Source organism: Ranitomeya variabilis, chromosome 4, assembly GCF_051348905.1.
Source record: "Ranitomeya variabilis isolate aRanVar5 chromosome 4, aRanVar5.hap1, whole genome shotgun sequence".
NCBI classification, from domain to species: Eukaryota; Metazoa; Chordata; class Amphibia; order Anura; family Dendrobatidae; genus Ranitomeya; species Ranitomeya variabilis.
The window spans coordinates 351,329,422-351,354,117 of NC_135235.1; the positions used below are offsets into that span (position 1 = coordinate 351,329,422).

General features: G+C 44.8%; 1 protein-coding gene across 1 annotated transcript in view; it reads right to left on the minus strand.

The window, feature by feature from the left end:
- The window catches only part of LOC143764759 (myocardin-like), a 618,138-nt gene extending 594,536 nt beyond the window's left edge, over window positions 1–23,602 (minus strand). The window contains exon 1 of the mRNA XM_077250689.1: window positions 23,026–23,602. Within this exon, the coding sequence (XP_077106804.1) occupies window positions 23,026–23,080 (55 nt within the window). The 5' untranslated portion in view covers window positions 23,081–23,602. The remainder of the gene's footprint in view (window positions 1–23,025) is intronic.
- Between the last annotated feature and the right edge of the window lie 1,094 nt (window positions 23,603–24,696).

The following is a 24,696-nucleotide window of genomic DNA, read 5'->3' on the forward strand; positions in this document are numbered from 1 at the left end:
AATCTAGAGTGGTGAGGTTGAGAATACCTCGTGTCCATGAAGTACAGTTGCCTCGGAAAAAGGGTATGGTCCCCTTCTTCATTGTAGGAACAGAGGAGAGTCTTAGCAAAATACGAACTCTGTTGGAATATCGTATGGTATATTTGAAGGAAATGGAGCAGCTAAGAGTTGAAGGACAGCGCCTTACAGGACTGCTGCGTTCAGATGATGGAAGAGGGCTGCCACATTTGACCCGAAATGTGGACAAGAAAAAGTACCCAGCCTAATGAAAGGAGTAGTGTCACCTCAGTTGACTCAGGGATGAGTGACATAGGTGGAAGACCTTGTAGCAAAAATATGGTGACTAAAGATCTGGTGACACAGACGGATGGTGACTCAAGGGTTGAAGCCCAGGGCCAACAAACTGACCACTGGGGGCGGGGTAGGCCTTTCAAAGGTGACGTAGGTTACCGGTATCGGAACCCCGGGATACGTGTCTGAACACGTAAGGTGGTTTTGTGTGAAAGGACCTGTGGTGATGTCACGCTCACCTGACTAGCCATGTGACAGGTACCTGGGTGTGGTTACACCTATGTAAGGAGGTGTGTGTAGCACATAGTGAGTGTTTGGTAGTCTGCAAGTGTGGACAGACTTTCCATGTGTCCTGGCTGGACACTGCTGAGTGGCCTGTGTGCTGTAGGCCCTGGATGGTCAGTGTTGGAGGCTCTTGGGATTGGAGTCGTCCTGGAAGCACTGTGAGACCATCGACCTGGACGGTCAGTGTTGGAGGCTCTGGGGATTGGAGTCATCCTGGAAGCACTGTGAGACCGTCGACCTGGACAGTCCGTGTTGAGGACCTGGGACTGACGTGAAGTCAGCATAAGGAGTGGAAATCCTGAGAGGTAACCCTGGACAAGGGGATTGTAATATGTGGCAGAGAAGTTTATCTGCTGCATGAATAGACTGTATGTCATGTGGTTTATGATGTTTAATAAACCGGATATGACCAGAATGGTGTGAGATATCGTGCCTGAAGTGTTTATCCTGCTGCCTAGCGAGTATTCCCCAACACACTCAGGTAGCGTATCACCACAATATATATACAAACAGGACAGAACTATATATATATATATATATATATATATATATATATATATATATATATATATATATATATACAGTACAGACCAAAAGTTTGGACACACTGTCTCATTTACAGATTGTTCTGTATTTTCATGACTATGAGAATTGTAAATTCAAACCAAAGGCATCAAGCCTATGAATTAACACCTTTTGCTTTGATGACTGCTTTGCACACTCTTGGCATTCTCTTGATGAGCTTCAAGAGGTAGTCACTGGAAATGGTCTTCCAACAATCTTGAAGGAGTTCCTAGAGATGCTTAGCACGTGCTGGGCCTTTTGCCTTCACTCTGCTGTCCAGCTCACCCCAAACCCTCTCGATTGGGTTCAGGTCTGGTGACTGTGGAGGCCAGGTCATCTGGCGTAGCACCTCAGCACTCTCCTTCTTGGTCAAATAGCCCTTACACAGCCTGGAGTTGTGTTTGGGGTCATTGTCCTGTTGAAAAATAAATGATGGTGCAACTAAACGCAAACCGGATGGAATATAATGCCGCTGCAAGATGCTGTGGTAGCCATGCTAGTTCAGCGTGCCTTCAATTTTGACTAAATACCCAACAGTGTCACTAGCAAAGCACCCCTATACCATTACACCTCCTCCTCCATGCTTCAGGGTGGGAACCAGGCATGTAGAGTTCATCCGTTCACCTTTTCTGCATCGCACAAAGACACGGTGGTTGGAACCAAGGATCTCAAATTTGGACTCATCAGACAAAAGCACAGATTTCCATTGGTCTAATATCTATTCCTTGTGTTCTTTAGCCATGACAAGTCTCTTCTGCTTGTTGCCTGTCCTTAGCAGTGGTTTCCTAGCAGCTATTTTACCATGAAGGCCTCCTGCACAAAGTCTCCTCTTAACAGTTGTAGCAGAGATGTGTCTGCTGCTAGAACTCTGTGTGGCATTGACCTGGTCTCTAATCTGAGCTGCTGTTAACCTGTGATTTCTGAGGCTGGTGACTCAGATAAACTTATCCTCAGAAGCAGAGGTGACTCTTGGTCTTCCTTTCCTGGGGCGGTCTTCATGTGAGCGCTTGATTGTTTTTGCAAATGCACTTGGGGACACTTTCAAAGTTTTCCCAATGTTTCGGACTGACTGACCTTCATTTCTTAAAGTAATGATGGCCACTCATTTTTCTTTACTTAGCTGCTTTTTTCTTGCCATAATACAAATTCTAACAGTCTATTCAGTAGGACTGTTGTATTGTTGTGTTGTAAGAGCTGTGTATCCACCAGACTTCTGCTCAACACAACTGATGGTTCCAACACCATTTATAAGGCAAGAAATCCCACTTATTAAACCTGACAGGGCACACCTGTGAAGTGAAAACCATTTCTGATGACTACCTCTTGAAGCTCATCAAGAGAATGCCAAGAGTGTGCAAAGCAGTCATCAAAGCAAAAGGTGGCTACTTTGAAGAACCTAGAATATAAGACATATTTTCAGTTGTTTCACACTCTTTTGTTAAGTATATAATTCCACATGTGTTAATTCATAGTTTTGATGCCGTCAGTGTGAATTTACAATTTTCATAGTCATGGAAATACAGAAAAATCTTTAAATGAAAAGGCGAGTTCAAACTTTTGGTCTGTACTGTATATGTGTGTATATATATATATATATATATATATATATATATACATGCATATGTACCTTACATAGTCTCCTTTTATTATGTGTATTGCCTTCCTTTATTACACAGTGCCCTCTTTCCTCTTTTGTTTGTACAGCATCGTCCCTTACATATCGGATTATATTGCGCCTTGTTCTTTACATACCATCCTTTCTTGTTAGATATATAATGTAATGATGGCTGATGGAGCATGGGAAAGCTTCTTTTCTAATGGAGAAGCTCAGGGGCGGATTATAAGAGGGTCAATATGGGCGGTAGCCCAGGGCCCCCCCCCGCACAGATTGACCGCCCGAGTACTGTGAATGCCCGCCGCCGCCGGCATTTATGTGCCCCCGGACCCGTTGGGCAGAGAGAGGGGGCCGGCATCGGGCCCCTTCTCATCTGCTCACCAGGCCCCTTCCGGCGCTGCGTCGGTTAACAACAGCCGCCAGCCAGCCAATTGGAGGCTGGCAGCTGAAGTCGGCCGCAGCGCACACGTCGCCGGCGTCTGACGTCATTGTCAGTCGCCGGCGAGTGTGCGCTGCTGGAGGGAGCTGCTCGCCGCTGGAGCGCTGGTCAAGTGAGGAGAACTCTCTTTTTTTTTGCGAACGGCAATGCTGAAGACACTGGGGGCAATGCTGGAGGGACTGGGGCAGATTGCTGGACACTGGGGGTAATGCTGGAGACACTGGGGCAGATTGCTGGAGACACTGGGGCAGATTGCTGGAGACACTGGGGGCAATGCTGGCGACACTGGGGCAGATTGCTGTAGACACTGGGGGCAATGCTGGAGATACTGGGGCAGATTGCTGGAGACACTGGGGGCAATGCTGGAGACACTGGGGCAGATTGCTGGAGACACTGGGGCAGATTGCTGGAGACACTGGGGGTAATTCTGGAGACACTGGGGCAGATTGCTGGAGACACTGGGGGCAATGCTGGAGACACTGGGGCAGATTGCTGGAGACACTGGGGCAGATTGCTGGAGACACTGGGGCAGATTGCTGGAGACACTGGGGCAGATTGCTGGAGACACTGGGGGCAATGCTGGCGACACTGGGGCAGATTGCTGGAGACACTGGGGGCAGATTGCTGGAGACACTGGGGGCAGATTGCTGGAGACACTGGGGGCAATGCTGGAGACACTGGGGGCAATGCTGGAGACACTGGGGCAGATTGCTGGAGACACTGGGGGTAATTCTGGAGACACTGGGGCAGATTGCTGGAGACACTGGGGGCAATGCTGGAGACACTGGGGCAGATTGCTGGAGACAATGGGGGCAATGCTGGCAACACTGGGGCAGATTGCTGGAGACACTGGGGGCAATGCTGGAGACACTGGGGCAGATTGCTGGAGACACTGGGGGCAATGCTGGAGACACTGGGGAAGATTGCTGGAGACACTGGGGCAGATTGCTGGAGACACTGGGGGTAATTCTGGAGACACTGGGGCAGATTGCTGGAGACACTGGGGGCAATGCTGGAGACACTGGGGCAGATTGCTGGAGACACTGGGGCAGATTGCTGGAGACACTGGGGCAGATTGCTGGAGACACTGGGGGCAATGCTGGCGACACTGGGGCAGATTGCTGGAGACACTGGGGGCAGATTGCTGGAGACACTGGGGGCAGATTGCTGGAGACACTGGGGGCAATGCTGGAGACACTGGGGGCAATGCTGGAGACACTGGGGCAGATTGCTGGAGACACTGGGGGTAATTCTGGAGACATTGGGGCAGATTGCTGGAGACACTGGGGGCAATGCTGGAGACACTGGGGCAGATTGCTGGAGACACTGGGGGCAATGCTGGAGACACTGGGGCAGATTGCTGGAGACACTGGGGGCAATGCTGGAGACACTGGGGCAGATTGCTGGAGACACTGGGGGTAATTCTGGAGACACTGGGGCAGATTGCTGGAGACACTGGGGCAGATTGCTGGAGACACTGGGGGCAATGCTGAAGACACTGGGGCAGATTGCTGGAGACACTGGGGCAGATTGCTGGAGACACTGGGGCAGATTGCTGGAGACACTTGGGCAGATTGCTGGAGACACTGGAGGCAATGCTGGACACACTGGGGCAGATTGCTGGACACACTGGGGGTAATATGCTGGACACACTGGGGCAGATTGCTGGACACACTGGGCGCATGACTGGAGGCATGGGCAGAATGTAGACATGCGGCATGATTGGAGACACGGGGCAGAATGAAAGACATGGGGCAGGATTGGATCATGGGGCAGGATGGATACGATGAAGACAGATGGGGCAGGATGGGGAGATCATATGGTGTAGAATGGATACTCATGAGGGCAGGATGGGAGAACATATGGCTGGAGCCAGGAATGAGACACACGGGGCCAGGGTGGGGAATATTATTACCATAGGGGCTAATTAAGGGATATTATTACTGCAGTGATGTATTTATTTTATTTATTGAGTATACTGTTTTAAATGGGGGAACGGTCCTGTTACTGTGCAGAGTGACTCTATATCGCCTTTTTTTCTCCATGTGGTGTAATGTAGAAGTTGTGAAAAATTAAGTAATGTGTTCTGCGAGCAGAGCTCTAGATAACTATGTTATTTCCTGCAGAAATGAGTCCTGGCTGGAAGAAATGATGGCGGTCTGTGCTGGATGAAAGATGGAGGACTTCACCCAGAGACGTCACTGGTGAGTCAGTGTTACCTATACACTGACACTATACACTGTATACTATATACAGAGGTCCTGTGTACAATGTCACCAGTGATCACTGTATTACCTGTACACAGACACTGCATACTAAGTACAGATCTCCTGTGAATACTGGCACTTGTGATAGTATTGTGTTTTTTTTTTTTTTTAATTACTAATCAGTATTGTAGTATTCATTCACTATGTGGTGGTAATATGCGGTCTGGAAATGGTGTTGTGGTATTTGTCCCTTGAATGTGCTATTTGGTTACCAAGTCGTGGTAATATGTGGTCTTGACATGGTGCGGTGGTATTTGTTCCTTGTATGTGATATTATTCGATCACTGTGGTTGTAGTTTGTGATCTGGTCATGGCGCGGTGGTATTTGTTCCTTGTATGTGATATTATTGGTCAAAATATACCTAAATTGTATTGCAGATTTCAACAAATATTTAATAGGTTACAGTAGAGTAGGGCCCGGCCATTTTTCTGGAATAATCTGGTTCGGGTGTCACATGACCCCCGTCACATGACCCCCGTCACATGACCCCCGTCACATGACCCCCGTCACATGACCGGGGGGGGGCCACAGTGTCTGAACAGCCCGGGGCCCTGGCTACCCTTAATCCACCCCTGGAGAAGCTGATGGACTAGTCGTCTGGTCACTGACTGCTCCATCAGCAATCATTTTATATCTAACAAGAGAGAGGACTATGTAATAAAAGAGGGCGCTGTGAGCAACAAAAATAACAAGAATACACTATGTAAGAGACAGTGCTATACATAACAGCAGAGGAAGCTATATAATAAGGGACGGCACCATATATAACTATAGAGGATGGTACATAATAAGGGATGGTGTTGTACTTGATAAAAGAGAAAATTATGTAACTAAGGACGGCGCTATACACAATAAATGAGTACATTATATACTAAGGGACTCTGCTATACATTTATCAGTGAGTACACAATATACTAAGGGACTCTGCTATACAAAATAAGTGATTATGGTTTATACTATGGGACTGTGCTATACATAATAAGTGAGTACACTATATATTAAGGGACTGTGCTATACATAAGTGAGTACGCTATGTACTAAAAGACTGTGTGTTACATAAGGCTACATTCCTGTATTTGTGTGTTGTGCTGTGATCTTCTACAGACGCCTTGAGCATGTCATATTCTTATGCTTAAAATCTGATCAGAACATTCTACCTGACCCTCACGGATCTCATTTTCAGATCTATAATTTTTATGTATGTGTGAATGGACCTATAAAACTCTACAAGTGTGTGTGCCATCCGATAAGAAAATCTGTAAGCACATGGACATTTCACACAAATGTGAGAATGCAGAATAAGGGTATGTGTCCACGATCAGGATGGCCGGCGGTATCGTCGGAGCGGCGAAGCCGCTCTGCGCTAAGCCGCTCTGCGCTAAGCCCCGCCCCCTTCTGGGACGCGATGATGCCGGATGTGTTCATTGTACACATCCGGGATCATCGCACCCCTCGCCATAGGGCCCTGTGTTATGCCTTGCGGGGACGCAGCGTCCCCGCAAGGTACACGGACATGCTGCGATCTGAAAAGACGCGCAGCATGTCCGGAGTTGCAGGGAAGCCGGATGCATGTTTCCACGCATAGTGGACACGGGATTTCATAAAATCCCCTCCACTATGCTGGAACATCTGGATGCTGCGTGTTTGACGCTGCAGCTCTCCTGACCGTGGACACATACCCTTAGGGTATGTGTCCACGTTCAGGATTGCATCAGGATTTGGTCAGGATTTTATGCAGGTAAAATCCTGACCAAATCTGCACCTGAGGTCACTGGCAGGTCACCTGCGTTGTCCTTGAATTTTTTCTGCAATATAAGGACATGCTGCATTCTTAAAAGACGTGCCGCATGTGAGTTTTCTCGGGTGTGCCGCATGCGTCTTTTACTGCATAGTGGAGACAGGATTTCATGAAATCCCCTCCACTATGCTGTAACATCTGGACGCTGTGTTTTTTATGCATGCTGCTCAACGCTGCGTCAAAAACGCAGCGTTTCTTGAACGTGGACACATACCCTAAGGGTATGTGTCCACGTTCAGGATTGCTTCAGGATTTGGTCAGGATTTTATGCAGGTAAAATCCTGACCAAATCTGCACCTGAGTTCACTGGCAGGTCACCTGCGTTGTCCTTGAGTTTTTTTTGCTATGTAAGGACATGCTGCTTTCTTAAAAGATGCGCCGCATGTGAGTTTTCTCGGGTGTGCCGCATGCGTCTTTTACTGCATAGTGGAGACAGGATTTCATGAAATCCCCTCCACTATGCTGTAACATCTGGACGCTGTGTTTTTTATGCATGCTGCTCAACGCTGCGTCAAAAACTCAGCATTTCCTGAACGTGGACACATACCCGAAGGGATTTTACAAATAACATTACCATTCCATGTCACACACGGCAGATACAGAATAATATCTACATCCAGGTACTTACCGCTGAGGTCTTGTCTGATTAGAGCTGGTTTCTCCTGTTTCTTCTCCATCTGGTCAGACCTTCATGTTGACATCTCCCAGCCACGACTCGTCTTGCCACGAAGATCTTCGCAGCCCTAAAAATAACAAGGTCACATACATTGTATACATACTTGTGTCCCCCCCATGAATACAGATATGTACCCCACCATTAAAAATATAAAGTGATAAGCCGCACTGTGCCCCCCATTAACTATAATCTCTGCTGCCCAATAATATAAATTATTCAGTCTGTGACTTTCCCCAATTAACTGTAAGGCTATGTGCACATGGAAATTATGCAAGGATTTACAGTACAATCGAAGTGAAAGAGATTTCTGAAGTCTCATGCACACATTGCTTACTTTTTCCTTGCAGATTTGCACCAGATAAAAATCTGCATAATGTCAATTCTTGCAGCGTATTTCACCCATACTAATGGGGAACAATATGTAAAGCAGACGAATGTGGAAAAAAAATGTATTTTACGTAACTGTCTTCCTGCCAACACATTAGCATCTTCTCCTACCTTCCAATTCATTATAAAGGGTCCTACGCACCTTATCGCCTCCTCTCCCACTCCCCAATAAATTTTAAGTCCCTGATAGCATCACAAATCAATTGTACAGTAACATAGTTATTAAGGTTGAAGGAAGACTTTAAGTCCATCTAGTTCAACCCATAGCCTAACCTAACATGCCCTAACATATGATGATCCAGAGGAAGGCAAAAAAAAAACATGTGGCAAAGAGTAAGCTCCACATTGGGGAAAAAAATTCCTTCCCGACTCCACATTCGGCAATCAGACTATCCCTGGATCAACGTCCTATCAAAGAATCTAGTATATATAACCTGTAATATTATAATTTTCAAGAAAGGCATCCAGTCCCCTCTTAAATTTAAGTAATGAATCACTCATTACAACATCATACGGCAGAGAGTTCCATAGTCTCACTGCTCTTACAGTAAAGATCCCACATCTGTTGTTATGCTTAAACCTTCTTTCCTCCAGACATAGAGGATGCCCCCTTGTCCCTGTCTCAGGTCTATGATTAAGGCTATGTGCACACGTTCAGGATTTCTTGCAGAAAATTCCTGAGAATTCCGGACATTTTCTGCAAGAAATCTGCAAGAAAACCGCATGCGTTTTTGCCGCGATTTTGCCGCGGTTTTGACGCATTTTTGCCGCGGTTTTGATGCATTTTTGCCGTGTTTTTTTCCGGACACTTCCCAATGCATTTTGGAGTGGGAAATCCGCAAAAAAAACGCAAAAAGATAGAGCATGTCCGGATTTTGTGCTGTATGCGTTTTTTTTGCGGAAAAAAACGCATCATGTGCACAAAACATGCGGAATTCATTCTAAATGATGGGATGCTTATTGTATGCAGATTATTTGCGGTTTTATAGTGTTTTTATAGGGAAAAAACGCGAAAAAACCGCGAATAATCTGCAACGTGTGAACACAGCCTAAAAAGATTATCAGAAAGGTCTTTGTACTGTCCCCTCATATATTTATTCATTAAAATAAGATCACCCCTTAGCCTTCATTTTTCCAAACTAAATAGCCCCAAGTGTAATAACCTATCTTGGTATTGCAGACCCCCCAGTCCTCTAATAACCTTGGTCCCTCTTCTCTGCACCTGCTCTAGTCCAGCTATGTCTTTTTTAGACACCGGAGACCATAACTGTACACAGTATTGTAAGTGTCGTCGAACTAGTGACTTGTACAGAGGTAAAATTATGTTCTCCACATGATCATCTATGCCTCTTTTAATGCATCCCATTATTTTATTTGCCTTTGTAGCAGCTGCCTGACACCGGCCACTAAATGTGAGTTTGTCATCCACCCATACACCCAGGTCTTTTTCATTGATGGTTTTGCCCAGAGTTTTAGAATTAAGCACATAGTTATACATCTTATTTCTTCTACCCAAGTGCATGACCTTACATTTATCCCCATTAAAGATCATTTGCCATTTATCAGCCCAAGCTTCTAGTTTACATAAATCATCCTGTAATATAAAATTGTCCTCCTCTGTATTGATTGCCATGCAGAGTTTAGTGTCATCTGCAAATATTGAAATTCTACTCTGTATGCCCCCTACAAGGTCATTAATAAATATGTTAAACAGAAGAGGGCCCAATTCTGAACCCTGTGGTACCCCACTGCTAACCGCGACCCAGTCCGAGTGTGCTCCATTAATAACCACCCTTTGTTTCCTATCCCTGAGCCAGCTCTTAACCCACTTACACATATTTACCCTATCCCCATTATTCTCATTTTATGTATCAACCTTTTGTGTGGCACCATATCAAAGTCTTTTGAAAAGTCCATATACAGTACGTCCACTGTCTTCCCTGGGTCCAGTCCGGAACTTACCTCTTCATAGAAATTGAACAGATTAGTCTGACAGATACGGTCCCTAATAAACCCATGTTGATATTGGGTCATGAGGATATTCCTCTTCAGATATTCCAGCATAGCATCCCTTAGAATACCCTCCAGGAGTTTACCCACAGGAGAGGTCAAAGGAAACCTGTCACCCCCAAAATCGAAGGTGAGTTAAGCCCACCGGCATCAGGGGCTTATCTACAGCATTCTGTAATGCTGTAGATAAGCCCCCGATGTACCATGAAAGATGAGAAAAAGAGGTTAGATTATACTCACCCAGGGGCGGTCCTGGTTCTGTTCTGGTCCGATGGGTGTTGCGGTCCGGTCCAGGGCCTCCCATCTTCTTACGATGACTTCCTCTTCTTGTCTTTAGGCTCCGGTGCAGGCATACTTTGTCTGCCCTGTTGAGGGCAGAGCAAAGTACTGCAGTGAGCAGGCATCGGGAAAGGTTAGAGAGGCTCGACGCCTGTGCACTGCAGTACTTTGCTCTGCTCTCAACAGGACAGACAAAGTACGCCTGTGCCGCAGCGTGAAGACAAGAAGAGGACGTCATCCTATGAAGATGGGAGGCCCCGGACCGGACCGTGAAGCCCATCGGACCAGAACAGAACCGGGACGCCCCTGTGTGAGTATAATCTAACCTCTTTTTTTCATCTTTCAGGATACATCGGGGGCTTATCCACAGCATTACAGAATGCTGTAGATAAGCCCCTGATGCCGGTGGGCTTAGCTCACCTTCGATTTTGGGGTGACAGGTTCCCTTTAAGCTTACTGGCCTATAATTTCCGAAATTCAGTTTTTGTCCCCTTTTTGAATATTGACACCACATTTGCTATACGCCAGTCCTGTGGTACAGACCCTGTTATTATGGAGTCTTTAAAGATTAAAAATAATGGTCTATCAATGACTGTACTTAATTCCTGCCTTACTCAGGGGTGTATCCCATCTGGGCCCGGAGATTTATCAATTTTAGTGATTTTTAGACGCTGCCGTACTTCTTGCTGGGTTATGCAGGTGACATTTAATGGGGAATTTTTGTTATCACTGATCATATTGTCTACTGATGAAAAAAAGTCAATTAGCATATTGGCTTTTTCCTCATCCTCATCCACCATTTCACCCAGACTATTTTTAAGGGGGCCAACACTATCATTTTTTAGTTTCTTACTATTTACGTAGTTAAATAATATTTGGGGATTATTTTTACTTTCTCTGGCAATGAGTCTGTCTGTCTCAATTTTTGCTGTCTTGATTTGCTTTTTACAAAATTTATTTTAATTATGAGATGTAGGAGGACACTATTAGGGTCTTAGCACCCTCCTCCACCACCCAATTAATTTTGCATCCATATCTAATGTCCTCCTCCCCTTGTACGTAATTCCATTATAAGTCCCCTTACTCCCATCCCGATCCCCCACATCCCTCATTGTCCTCTCCCCCTCCACCATCATTGCCCTCTCCACCACCCTCATCATTGCCTTCTCCACCACACCACCATTGCCCTCTCCACCACCCCCATCATTGCCCTACCCCATCATTGTCTTCACCACCACCTTTAACATTGCTCTCTCCACTGCCCCAATTATTGCCCTCTCCACCACCCCAATCATTATTCTCCCCACCAATTCCATCATTGCCCTCTCCACCCCAAATTATTGCCTCCCCATCACCTCCATCATTGTCCTACTCCCTCACCTCCATCATTGCCATCTCCACCACCTTCATCATTGTCCTTCCCACCACCCCCATCATTGCCCTCCCCATCAGCTCCATCATTGCCTTCTCCCCACCTCCATCATTGCCCTCTCCACCACCCCAATCATTGCCTTCGCCCATCACTTCCATTATTGCCCTCTCCACCACCCCAATCATTGTTCTCCCCATCACTTCCATCATTGCCCGACTCACCCACCTCCATCATTGCCCTCCCCTTCACCTCCATCTTTGCCCTTTCCACCACCCCATCATTGCCCTCTTCATCACCTCCATCATTGCCTTCTCCCCCTTCTCCATCATTGCCCTTTCCACGACACCAGTCATTATCCTCCTCATCACACCCATCATTGCCCTCCCCATGAACTCCATCATTGCCTTCTCCCCACCTCCATCATTGCCCTCTCCAACACCTCAATCAGTGCCCTCCTCCATCAGTTCCATCATTGCCTTCTCCACCACCCCAATCATTGCCTTCGCCCATCACTTCCATCATTGCCCTCTCCACCACCCCAATCATTGTTCTCCCCATCACTTCCATCATTGCCCCACTCCCCCACCTCCATCACTGCCCTCCCCATCACCTCCATCATTGCCCTCTCCACCACCCGTCATTGTTTCCCTCATCACCCCATTCATTGTCCTCCCCATCATTGCCCTCTCCACCACCCCATCATTGCCCTCTTCATCACCTCCATCATTGCCTTCTCCCCCACCTCCATCATTGCCCTCTCCACCACACCAGTCATTGTCCTCCCCATCACCTCCATCATTGCCCTTTCCACCACCTCAATCATTGCTCTCCCCCACCACCTCCATTATTACATTCTCCCCCAACTACATCATTGCCTTCTCCACCAACTCCATCATTGCATTCTCCACCACTGCACCCCACATTGCCTACACACACCACAAACACACACCACCACTCACTTCTACGCATGTTCCCGCAACCACAGCATAATCATCGCCATCAGGTTATTATCGAACACAGGCACGCACTGAATGCTGACATCATCCAGCCATGCTGCTGCATCAGACAGGAAGCACGGGCAGGAAGCAGATCTTTGTTGCTCCTCTGCTATTTTCTCCTGTAAGCAGCAGAGCTGCGGGATCACTCCCTGCCTGCCACACTTCTGGGAATCTGGCCAGGGCACCCCTGAAACCTCGGGGCTGGTAAAAGGCTAGATTGCCCTTCGTGTTAGCTGCGCTACAGGGGCCCCCCTCCGCCTCGGCCCCGGTGTGGCTGCACTGGATGCACGTGCGGTATGTCCGCTCCTGATGTGAGTATTGTATAGTGCAGGATAACAATTGGATTAACTCTGAGATAGCATGACTATGGTTTATATAGTAAGTGGTATAAACAATATGCGTAAGCGGGTACCACCGAATGATTCACTGCGCCTGCACGGAATTCGTGCAGGCAATCAGACCACTGCCATCTTTGTGCAGATAGATGGCGGTGGTCACATTAAAACTGTGCATGCGCTCCTCCTGTACAAAGATAGCGGCGGTCAGTTAATAATTCAGCTGATCCCGCCAGCGGCGTGTTCATGATGGTGTTTCGCTGGTGGTACCGTGCAAGAGGCTGCATATGGCGTATACAGTGTGTTTGGTGTGTATGGCGTATACAGTGTGTGTGTGTGTGTGTGTGTCAGTGTGTGTGGTGCATATGGCATATACAGTGCATGTGTGGTGCTTACGGCATTTACAATGTGTGCTTGTGTGTGTGGGGCGTACGGCATATACAGTGTGTGTGTGTGTGTGGTGCGACGTTGTTCCATTGGTGGTACCACGCAAGAGGCTGGTACCACCAGCAGTTTCTATATTGAGACACTGTGGGTGTCCCAATATGGAGGTCGGTGAACTTCCGCTACTTGGAATTCTGGGATCCAGACACATCTGGATGGAACAGGATGTGAAGACATTACAAGGTAAGTATATATTAAGACAATAGCCAAGCATAACGGTGATTTTAGATAGAAATGTCCATTCAGTTTTGCACAAATGGCAAATAAAATGAAGTTTGCACCAGGCTCCGGGAGCACTAGAAATTGAGTGGATTCTGAAGCGGATATATACTGTGTTTTCAAGTATAGGTGGCTGTGAATAAGGTTATTGTGAGTAATCTGCCGAAAAGGAGGTCATAGAGACATTTACTACATCATATTAACCCCTTCATGACCCAGCCTATTTTGGCCTTAATGACCTTGCCGTTTTTTGCAATTCTGACCAGTGTCCCTTTATGAGGTAATAACTCAGGAATGCTTCAACGGATCCTTGCGGTTCTGAGATTGTTTTTTCGTGACATATTGGGCTTCATGTTAGTGGTAAATTTAGGTCGATAATTTCTGAGTTTATTTGTGAAAAAAACGGAAATTTGGCGAAAATTTTGAAAATTTTGCAATTTTCACATTTTGAAATTTTATTCTGTTAAACCAGAGAGTTATGTGACACAAAATAGTTAATAAATAACATTTCCCACATGTCTACTTTACATCAGCACAATTTTGGAAAGAAATTTTTTTTTTGCTAGGAAGTTATAAGGGTTAAAATTTGACCAGTGATTTCTCATTTTTACAACAAAATTTACAAAACCATTTTTTTTAGGGACCACCTCACATTTGAAGTCAGTTTGAGGGTTCTATATGGCTGAAAATACCCAAAAGTGACACCATTCTAAAAACTGCACCCCTCAAGGTGCTCAAAACCACATTCAAGAAGCAGAAGCAACAAGGAGGGGAAAAATTAACATTTAACTTTTTAGTCACAAAAATGATCTTTTCGCAACAATTTTTTTATTTTCCCAAGGGTAAAAGGAGAAACTGGACCACGAATGTTGTTGTACAATTTGTCCTGAGTACGCTGATGCCTCATATGTGGGGGTAAACCACTGTTTGGGCGCACGGCAGGGCTCGGAAGGGAAGGAGCGCCATTTGACTTTTTGAATGAAATATTGGCTCCAATCTTTAGCGGACACCATGTCGCGTTTGGAGAGCCCCTGTGTGCTTAAACATTGGAGCTCCCCCACAAGTGATCCCATTTTGGAAACTAGACCCCCCAAGGAACTTATCTAGAAGCATAGTGAGCACTTTAAACCCCCAGGTGCTTCACAAATTAATCCGTAAAAATGAAAAAGTACTTTTTTTTCACACAAAATTTGTTTTTGCCTCAATTTTTTCATTTTCACATGGGCAACAGAATAAAATGGATCCTAAAATTTGTTGGGCAATTTCTCCTGAGTACGCCGATACCTCATATGTGGGGGTAAACCACTGTTTGGGTGCACGGCAAGGCTTGGAAGGGAAGGCGCGCCATTTGACTTTTTCAATGGAAAATTAGCTCCAATCGTTAGTGGACACCATGTTGCGTTCGGAGAGCCCCTGTGTGCCTAAACATTGGAGCTCCCGCACAAGTGACCCCATTTTGGAAACTAGACCTCCCAAGGAACTAATCTAGATGTGTGGTGAGCACTTTGAACCCTCAAGTGCTTCACAGAAGTTTATAACGCAGAGCCATGAAATAAAAAATTATTTTTCTTTCCTCAAAAATGATTTTTTAACCCACAATTTTTTATTTTCCCAAGGGTAACAGGAGAAATTGGACCACAAAAGTTGTTGTGCAGTTTCTCCTGAGTACGCTGATACCCCATATGTGGGGGTAAACCACTGTTTTGGCACACGTCGGGGAGCGGAAGGGAAGTAGTGACGTTTTGAAATGCAGACTTTAATGGAATGCTCTGCGGGCGTCACGTTGCGTTTGCAGAGCCCCTGATGTGCCTAAACAGTAGGAACTCCCCACAATTGACCCCACTTTGGAAACTAGACCCCCACGGGAACTTACCTAGATGTGTGGTGAGCACTTTGAACCCCCAAGTGCTTCACAGAAGTTTATAACGCAGAGCCGTGAAAATAAAAAATGTGTTTTCTTTCCTCAAAAATATTTTTTTAGCCCAGAATTTTTTAATTTTCCCAAGGGTAACAGGAAAAATTGGACCCCAAAAGTTGTTGTCCAGTTTCTCCTGAGTACGCTGATACCCCATATGTGGGGGTAAACCACTGTTTGGGCACATGGCGGGGCTCGGAAGGGAAGTAGTGACGATTTGGAATGCAGACTTTGATGGAATGGTCTGCGGGAATCATGTTACGTTTGCAGAGCCCCTGATGTGCCTAAACAGTAGAAACCCCCCACAAGTGACCCCATTTTGGAAACTAGACCCCCCAAGGAACTTATCTAGATGTGTGGTGAGCACGTTCAACCCCCAAGTGCTTCACAGAAGTTTACAACGCAGAGCCGTGAAAATAAAAAATAATTTTTCTTTCCTCAAAAAAGATGTTTTAGCAAGCAATTGTTTATTTTCACAAGGGTAACAGGAGAAATTGGACCCCAATAGTTGTTGCCCAGTTTGTCCTGAGTACGCTGGTATCCCATATGTGGGGGTAAACCACTGTTTGGGCGCACGTCGGGGCTTGGAAGGGAGGGCGCACCATTTGACTTTTTGAACGCAAGATTGGCTGGAATCAATGGTGGCGCCATGTTGCGTTTGGAGACCCCTGATGTGCCTAAACAGTGGAAACCCCTCAATTCTAACTTCAACACTAACCCCAACACACCCCTAACCCTAATCCCAACTGTAGCCATAACCCTAATCACAACCCTAACCCCAACACACCCGTAACCCTAAATCCAACCCTAATCCTAACCCTAATCCCAACCCTACCCACAACTGTAACCCCAATACAACCCTAACACTATCCTTAACCCTAACCACAAGCCTAATCTTAACCCTATTTCCAACCCTAGCCCTAATTCCAACCCTAAGGGTACCGTCTCACATAACGATTTACCAACGATCACGACCAGCGATACGACCTGGCCGTGATCGTTGGAAAGTCATTGTGTGGTCGCTGGGGAGCTGTCTCACAGACCGCTCTCCAGCGACCAACGATGCCAAGGTCCCGGGTAACCAGGGTAAACATCGGGTTACTAAGCGCAGGGCCGCGCTTAGTAACCCGATGTTTACCGTGGTTACCAGCGTAAAAGTAAAAAAAAAAAACGTACATACTCACATTTCGGTGTCCTTCAGGTCCCTTGCCGTCTGCTTCCCGCTCTGACTGAGTGCCGCCGTACAGTAAGAGCAGAACGCAGCGGTGACGTCACTGCTGTGCTGTGCTCTCACTTTCCGGCCGGCAGACAGTCAGAGCGGGAAGCAGACGGCAAGGGACCTGAAGGACACCGAAATGTGAGTATGTACGTTTTTTTTTTTTTTTTTTTACTTTTACGCTGGTAACCAGGGTAAACATCGGGTTACTAAGCGCGGCCCTGCGCTTAGTAACCCGATGTTTACCCTGGTTACAAGTGAACGCATCGCTGGATAGCTGTCACACACAACGATCCAGCGATGACAGCGGGAGATCCAGCGACGAAAGAAAGTTCCAAACGATCTGCTACGACGTACGATTCTCAGCAGGGCCCCTGATCGCTGCTGCGTGTCAGACACAGCGATATCGTATGGATATCGCTGGAATGTCACGGATCGTACCGTCGTAGCGATCAAAGTGCCACTGTGAGACGGTACCCTAACTCTAATTCCAACCCTAACCCTAAGGCTATGTGCCCACTTTGCGGATTCGTGTGAGATTTTTCCGCACCATTTTTGAAAAATCCGCAGGTAAAAGGCACTGCGTTTTACCTACGGATTTACAGCGGATTTCCAGTGTTTTTTTGTGCGGATTTCACCTGCGGATTCCTATTGAGGAACAGGTGTAAAACGCTGCGGAATCCGCACAAAATTGACATGCTGCGGAAAATACACAGCGTTTCCGCACGGTATTTTCCGCACCATGGGCACAGCGGATTTGGCTTTCCATAGGTGTACATGGTACTGTAAACCTGATGGAAAACTGCTACGAATTCGCAGCGGCCAATCCGCTGCGGATCCGCTGGCAATCCGCGGCGGATCCGCAGCGGATCCACGGCGGATCCGCTGCGGATCTGCGGCAATCCGCTGCGGATTCGCAGCCAAATCTGCACTGTGTGCACATGCCCTAACCCTACCCCTAACCCTACCCCTAATTCTAACCCTAATTCTAACCCTAACCCTAGCAGAAAAAAATATATATATATTTTATTTATTTTTATTATTGTCCCTATGGGGGTGATAAAGGGGGGTCATTTACTTTTTTTATTTTGATCACTGTGATAGGCTATATCGCAGTGATCAAAATACATCTGGAACGAATCTGCCAGCTGGCAGATTCTGCGGGCGCAGTGCGCATGCGCCCGCCATATTGGAAGATGGCGGCGCCCATGGAGAAGCCGGACGGACGCTGGGAGGCCCGGTAAGTATGTAGGGGGGGTGATCGCATCACGGGGGGGGGACCGGAGCACAGGGAGGGGGGACCGGAGCACAGGGAGGGGGGACCAGAGCACGGGGGGAGCGGACAGCAGGACGGGGGAGCCGGCAGGCGGACGGAGGGGACCGGACCCCATAACGGAGCACTGGGGGGGCGATCGGTGGGGTGGGGTGGGGGCAGATTAGGTTTTCCAGCCATGGCCGATGATATTGCAGCATCGGCCATGGCTGGATTGTAATATTTCACCGTTTTTTTAGGTGAAATATTACAAATCGCTCTGATTGGCAGTTTCACTTTCAACAGCCAATCAGAGCGATCGTAGCCACGAGGGGGTGAAGCCACCCCCCCTGGGCTGAAGCACCACTCCCCCTGTCTCTGCAGATCGGGTAAAATCGGAGTTAACCCCTTCACCCGATCTGCAGGGACGCGATCCCTCCATGACGCATACGCTGCGTCATAGGTCGCATTGGCACCGACTTTCATGACGCAGCGTATGCGTCAAAGGTCGTGAAGGGGTTAATAAGAGCTTGCACATTCAAAGACTTGTGCTCAAATCCCCATAGAACTAAATCCTAACTTTCATTCACAAAAAATCACAGTTTTCTAGACTGATAGTGATTTTCACATACACTTCTCTAACTCATATCTTTGAAATCTCAGAAAATCATTCTTGCTTCACTGCTTCGGTTCCTTTAGGCCTCATTTCCACGTCAGTGATTTCCCTGAAGGACAAAAAAGGATACTTTTTTTCTTCAGTGTTTTGGATAATTCATTCGTCTCAGGTTCCTTTTTTGCTATTCACTAATTTTCTTGCATGTACAAATAAATAAATGTACTGCAGAAGTTTTGCTATCCATTACAATTGTAAAAACGGACAGCACACGGCTTGACCATGGATGATAATATGTGCTTATCACGGATTTTACACTTGTATGGGTAATTTTCATCTGCGACTTAACAAAAAATGAAAATATATCAATGATTTATTTTTGTGTACAAATGGTCCTCAAAAACTCAGACAGTTGATCAACTCCTGATATTATAATGGATATGTGTTCTGTGCATAGAACCATGGATAAAACGCATACATTACTCACAGACGTCTGAATGAGGCTTTAATAGCGGCCTATAGTAATCAATTATTTTTTATGGCTGTGGAAAACGTGAATGTCAGATTCTCCAGCACTCATTCATTAGCAAGATTCCAGGAAATTAATAAAACAAAACTAGCAATAAAGGAAAAATAACTACAATAGGTATCAGAATACAAGGATTATTGACTGTGACTGTTAACCAAGGGGAATAGTGAGAATTTGTATTTGTTGTGCACAAAAACTCCCGCCCCCCTTTTTTTGTTTATTTAAACATTTTAATGCCATGAACATTTCATAAAGTTTATCACTGACTTTTGCATGCAGGCTGTCTCATATTCTCATTCATTTTTGGATTACTAGCGCCTCTTTCACACCATTCCCCTTCTTGTTAGGCTATGTGCACACGTTGCAGATTTGACTGTGGAATTTTCTGTGCAGATTCTGAATTTCTTGGCAGAAAACGTAGGTCAGAATCTGCACCTTTTTTGGTATGTGCACACGTTGCAGATTTTTGTGTGGATTTCTTCGTTTTTTTACCCCTGCAGTTTTCTATTATGGAATGGGTGCAGAAACGCAGCAGATCTGCCAAAAAGAATTGACATGGTCCTTTTTTGAATCTGCTGCGTTTTCTGTGCAGATTTTCATTCATGAAGTTTAATGTCTTTTTTAATTCCAAGATTATGAAAATTGTAAGGTTATTCATTCCCAGTGTGTCCAGAAACAATGCACTCAATTTTCTCATGAAGCCTGCATTTAAATGCTGCAGATTTGCAGTTTTCTTGCTACTCTTAGAAACTTACAATATGTCTCAGAAGGAGGCCGGAGTCACATTAGAGAAGAATATGGATGAGTGCTTTGCGAGAAACAAATCGCATAGCACTTGGACCAATGTTAATCTATGGGGCAGCTCTCATTGTTTTTTTCTCGGCCGTATTATACGTGTGAGTGAAATTGATTTGCACCATATATCGAGACTCGCCAAAGCAAGTCTATGGGTGCGAGAAAAACTCGTACACCACACGGACCATCAGTGTGATATCCGTATGGCATCAGTATGCATTGTGAGTTTAACATGAGCTTTTACATAGAGAGAACTGCTGTATGTAAAAGCTAAAAGCTCATGTTAAAATCGCAGTGCATACAGATGCCATACGGATGTCACACTGTTATTAGATGCGAGGAAATCACATCCTCGCATTGCAAACGGATTACATACAGATCACTGTTTGGGAACATGTGTGATTCTCGGCCATCAAAATCGGTCCAATTTTTATACTGTAAGTGTGACTCCAGCCATAGGCAAATGTTACCTTCCAGTCAATTAGATTTTTATATAACTTCACACACACAGTGCACCTTTAACACAGGATTCTCCCCCTTGACTCTAATGAGGGATGTCGCAGCACTAAAACAATGTGAAAATTACTGTGGCAGATATTTTTTAATATATTGTTGTTCCAGTAGAATTCGTCTACTTTTGTCCCTTTAAAAAAAATCTTTGTGCATTGAAAAAAGGCAATTGAAAACGTCAGTAATCAAATAGTGTTTCAGGGTTGGTTGTTGGAAAGCTGCCATGGACTGATATTGCATTTAGAATACACTGTTCAGTAAGAGAAGAACATGACATCTACTATACCACTATTGCTCCAATGCATTAATTTCCTACAGAATTCTGATGTAAAAATGGCAGAAGTACATTACTTTCAGTGGCATATGGCCAATAAACTTGGGGCATAATGACCACAGCGATCGAGCTCAGTGGGTCAGCAGCCCGCTGACACAGCAGAAACTTCAACTGGATGTGCATCATCAGTCGCACATCCAGTTGAAATGTATCGCGGCACACAATTGCTCTTCTTTTTTTGTGCATACCATTCTCTTTGCAAAAATGAGGGATTCGGGTTGATACATTTGTTCCTGTGCATCCATTGTGTCTTTTATACATTTTTTATGGATAGTTGTGGCCCTATTTTGGATATTCTGCATGTATTTGAATCTTTATTCTCGTTGCATTGTTTTAATATTTTTAATAAAATGTATATTTTATGAAAGTTATTAGCACCTCCTTTGCTCCCTGTCAGTATTGATTATATTATATAAAGGATATGGGCTGTGTATTTTACTAATATGGATGACTATGGGCTATGCATTATACTACATGGATGACTATGGACTGTGCTGTATAATATATGGAGGACTATGGGGGTTCATTATATTATATAGAGAACTACGGGGGGCGCATTATATTATATGAAGAATATGGACTGGGCATTATAGTAATATGGATGACTATGGACTGTGCAGTGTCATAAATGGAGGACTATGGGGAGGTGCATTATACGATACGGATAACTATGGGGGGTGCATTGTACTTCTGCTATGGAGCCCCAAGACTTCTCTCTATGCCCCTGGTGAATATAATGGTTTATTTTTTTATACATTAAAGAACAGCAGCAGAACGGGGTGACATATACCAAGATGGGGGATAGAGCACTCTTCTAAACCCTGCCACTGCAAAACAGCAGATGTAAATGAATCAGGGTAAACGTGTATATAAGGGCTTGTTGTGACAAGGGCATAACACGGACGAGTCAAAATTGGACAGCACACTGATCAATGTAATAGGGCTGTTCAGATGACAGTTTTTTTTGACATGTTTGAGATGAGAATCACTCATTCAAGTCTATGGGTGTGCAAAAAAATGTTGTCCAATTATGGACCATCCATATTGCATCCAATTTTTACACATACATTGCCATTATTGTAACCTAAGATACTGTATTTCATCAAGTATGTTTATAAACTGTTGATGAACAAAACGCAAGTCACATAGATATAAAAATGGAAACAAGGATGATAATAAGGATGAAACTTGTCTTGAGTTCTGTGAGTAAAACTGAGAAAAAAAATTTCATACACTTGTCTGACCACAGTCTTACGAGAAACGGCAGCTAGAGTGAAAGAAGCCATTCCTATAAGCAACAGAAAGCAGCTGTTAAATCTTGCTTCAGTGAAGCTACTAAACATAATAAGGGGTTCAGCAAATTTCATGCAGATCATTTCTTACTTTGTAAACAGAATTAGTTTTGATTTGTTTGTTTTTTTAATTTACATGTAGATTATATGTGTTAAAGAATCATTCCTGCTTAAGATCTGTCTCCACTGCTCTTTCACTGAGGAATCAATTTATATTAAAAAATCATCCAACATGAAGCCAAACCTACACAACTTGTGTATTCAGACAGCTGCGCCAAAACCTATGCAACAGCATGCAAAAGAGAAAAACAACTAAACAGTTATTATGCCCGCAGTTATCAGCTGTTAAGTGTGATTTACTACAAAGACTTCTTACCAAAAGTGAAAACACTGAAATTACACATATTTCATATAGCACTAGCACAGAATGCTTATAGATGTATGCACATCCAGAAAAACAGTACGTATCTATTGTTACTTGAAAGTCAGAATATACGGCTTTGTAAAAACAAAGAATACATAATAATAGAGAAAGTTTATGTTTCTCAAACTGGTAAGTTTAATGTATAGAAAAAAGAAAACACTTTACCTGACCGGAATTTGCTTCTGATGAGTAGCGAACGCTCCGATGCTAACAAGGTCATTTTTGGTGGTGAAATCCTGGTTGTCCCGATCAACGGAATAAAAGGTATAGAGACAGACGTAATTGCTCCCTTTAAATAACAAACTTACTAAAGAAAAAAAATTCTGAGAGTGGAAAATAAATATAAATAACTATGGTGAAAAATAAATAATTATAGTATGATTTCTAATAAATTAAAATAAATATGGTTCTCAAAAATTTTCTGACAAAGGCCTTAAAAATCCTTACAAGATCTACAAGATTCAAAAGTTTGACTTCTGTTTGCTGTTGGGAATTGCTCCAGTTGTTCAACTTGTTGTTTGGCTTACTTGTGTCTTTTTTTTCTTGCAAAGGCTCCAAGAACGATCTGTGGCCTGTCAGCGATAAATGTGTAGGAAGGAAAAGTTAATGAAAAGTGAAGGGAGTGAGTCCAAAGAGATTCCCAAACTATATTTGCTTAAGAGCAAGATGTAGTCATTAGTGAAAAGTTCTCCCTTCTCACTGACTATGAGATACAGACGTTTTCCCTGTACTCCAAGGCCTACTGCCCTCCCCTTCTGCTGGACTGTCCCCTCCATGTGTGCTAAAATGCCATCTGCTTTGACACTTGACACCCCACGATTCTCCAGCTGGCATGCAGTGCTGCATCAGCAGGGCTCTTCTTTCATACAATACTCATAAGCTCACACACCCCTGTCTAGCCCTAAGTTTACTGATACATTTATGTTCTGGGTTCATTGTTGCACTAAGGCTTACTTAGAGAAATAAAAAGGTTTCAGTTGTTACATAATTCCAGCATATTGAGTAAACTACATTATACATTAAAGTAAAACAAATGTGATGTGGATATATATATATATATATATATATATATATATATATATATATATATATATATATATATATATATATATATACACTCACCGGCCACTTTATTAGGTACACCATGCTAGTAACGGGTTGGACCCCCTTTTGCCTTCAGAACTGCCTCAATTCTTCGTGGCATAGATTCAACAAGGTGCTGGAAGCATTCCTCAGAGATTTTGGTCCATATTGACATGATGGCATCACACAGTTGCCGCAGATTTGTCGGCTTCACATCCCAAAGATGCTCCATACAAGGCAGGATGGATCCATGCTTTCATGTTGTTTACGCCAAATTCTGACCCTACCATCCGAATGTCGCAGCAGAAATCGAGACTCATCAGACCAAGCAACGTTTTTCCAATCTTCTACTGTCCAATTTCGATGAGCTTGTACAAATTGTAGCCTCAGTTTCCTGTTCTTAGCTGAAAGGAGTGGTACCCGGTGTGGTCTTCTGCTGCTGTAGCCCATCTGCCTCAAAGTTCGACGCACTGTGCGTTCAGAGATGCTCTTAGGCCTACCTTGGTTGTAACGGGTGGCGATTTGAGTCACTGTTGCCTTTCTATCAGCTCGAACCAGTCTGCCCATTCTCCTCTGACCTCTGGCATCAACAAGGCATTTCCGCCCACAGACCTGCCGCTCACTGGATTTTTTTTCTTTTTCGGACCATTCTCTGTAAACCCTAGAGATGGTTGTGCATGAAAATCCCAGTAGATCAGCAGTTTCTTAAATACTCAGACCAGCCCTTCTGGCACCAACAACCATGCCACGTTC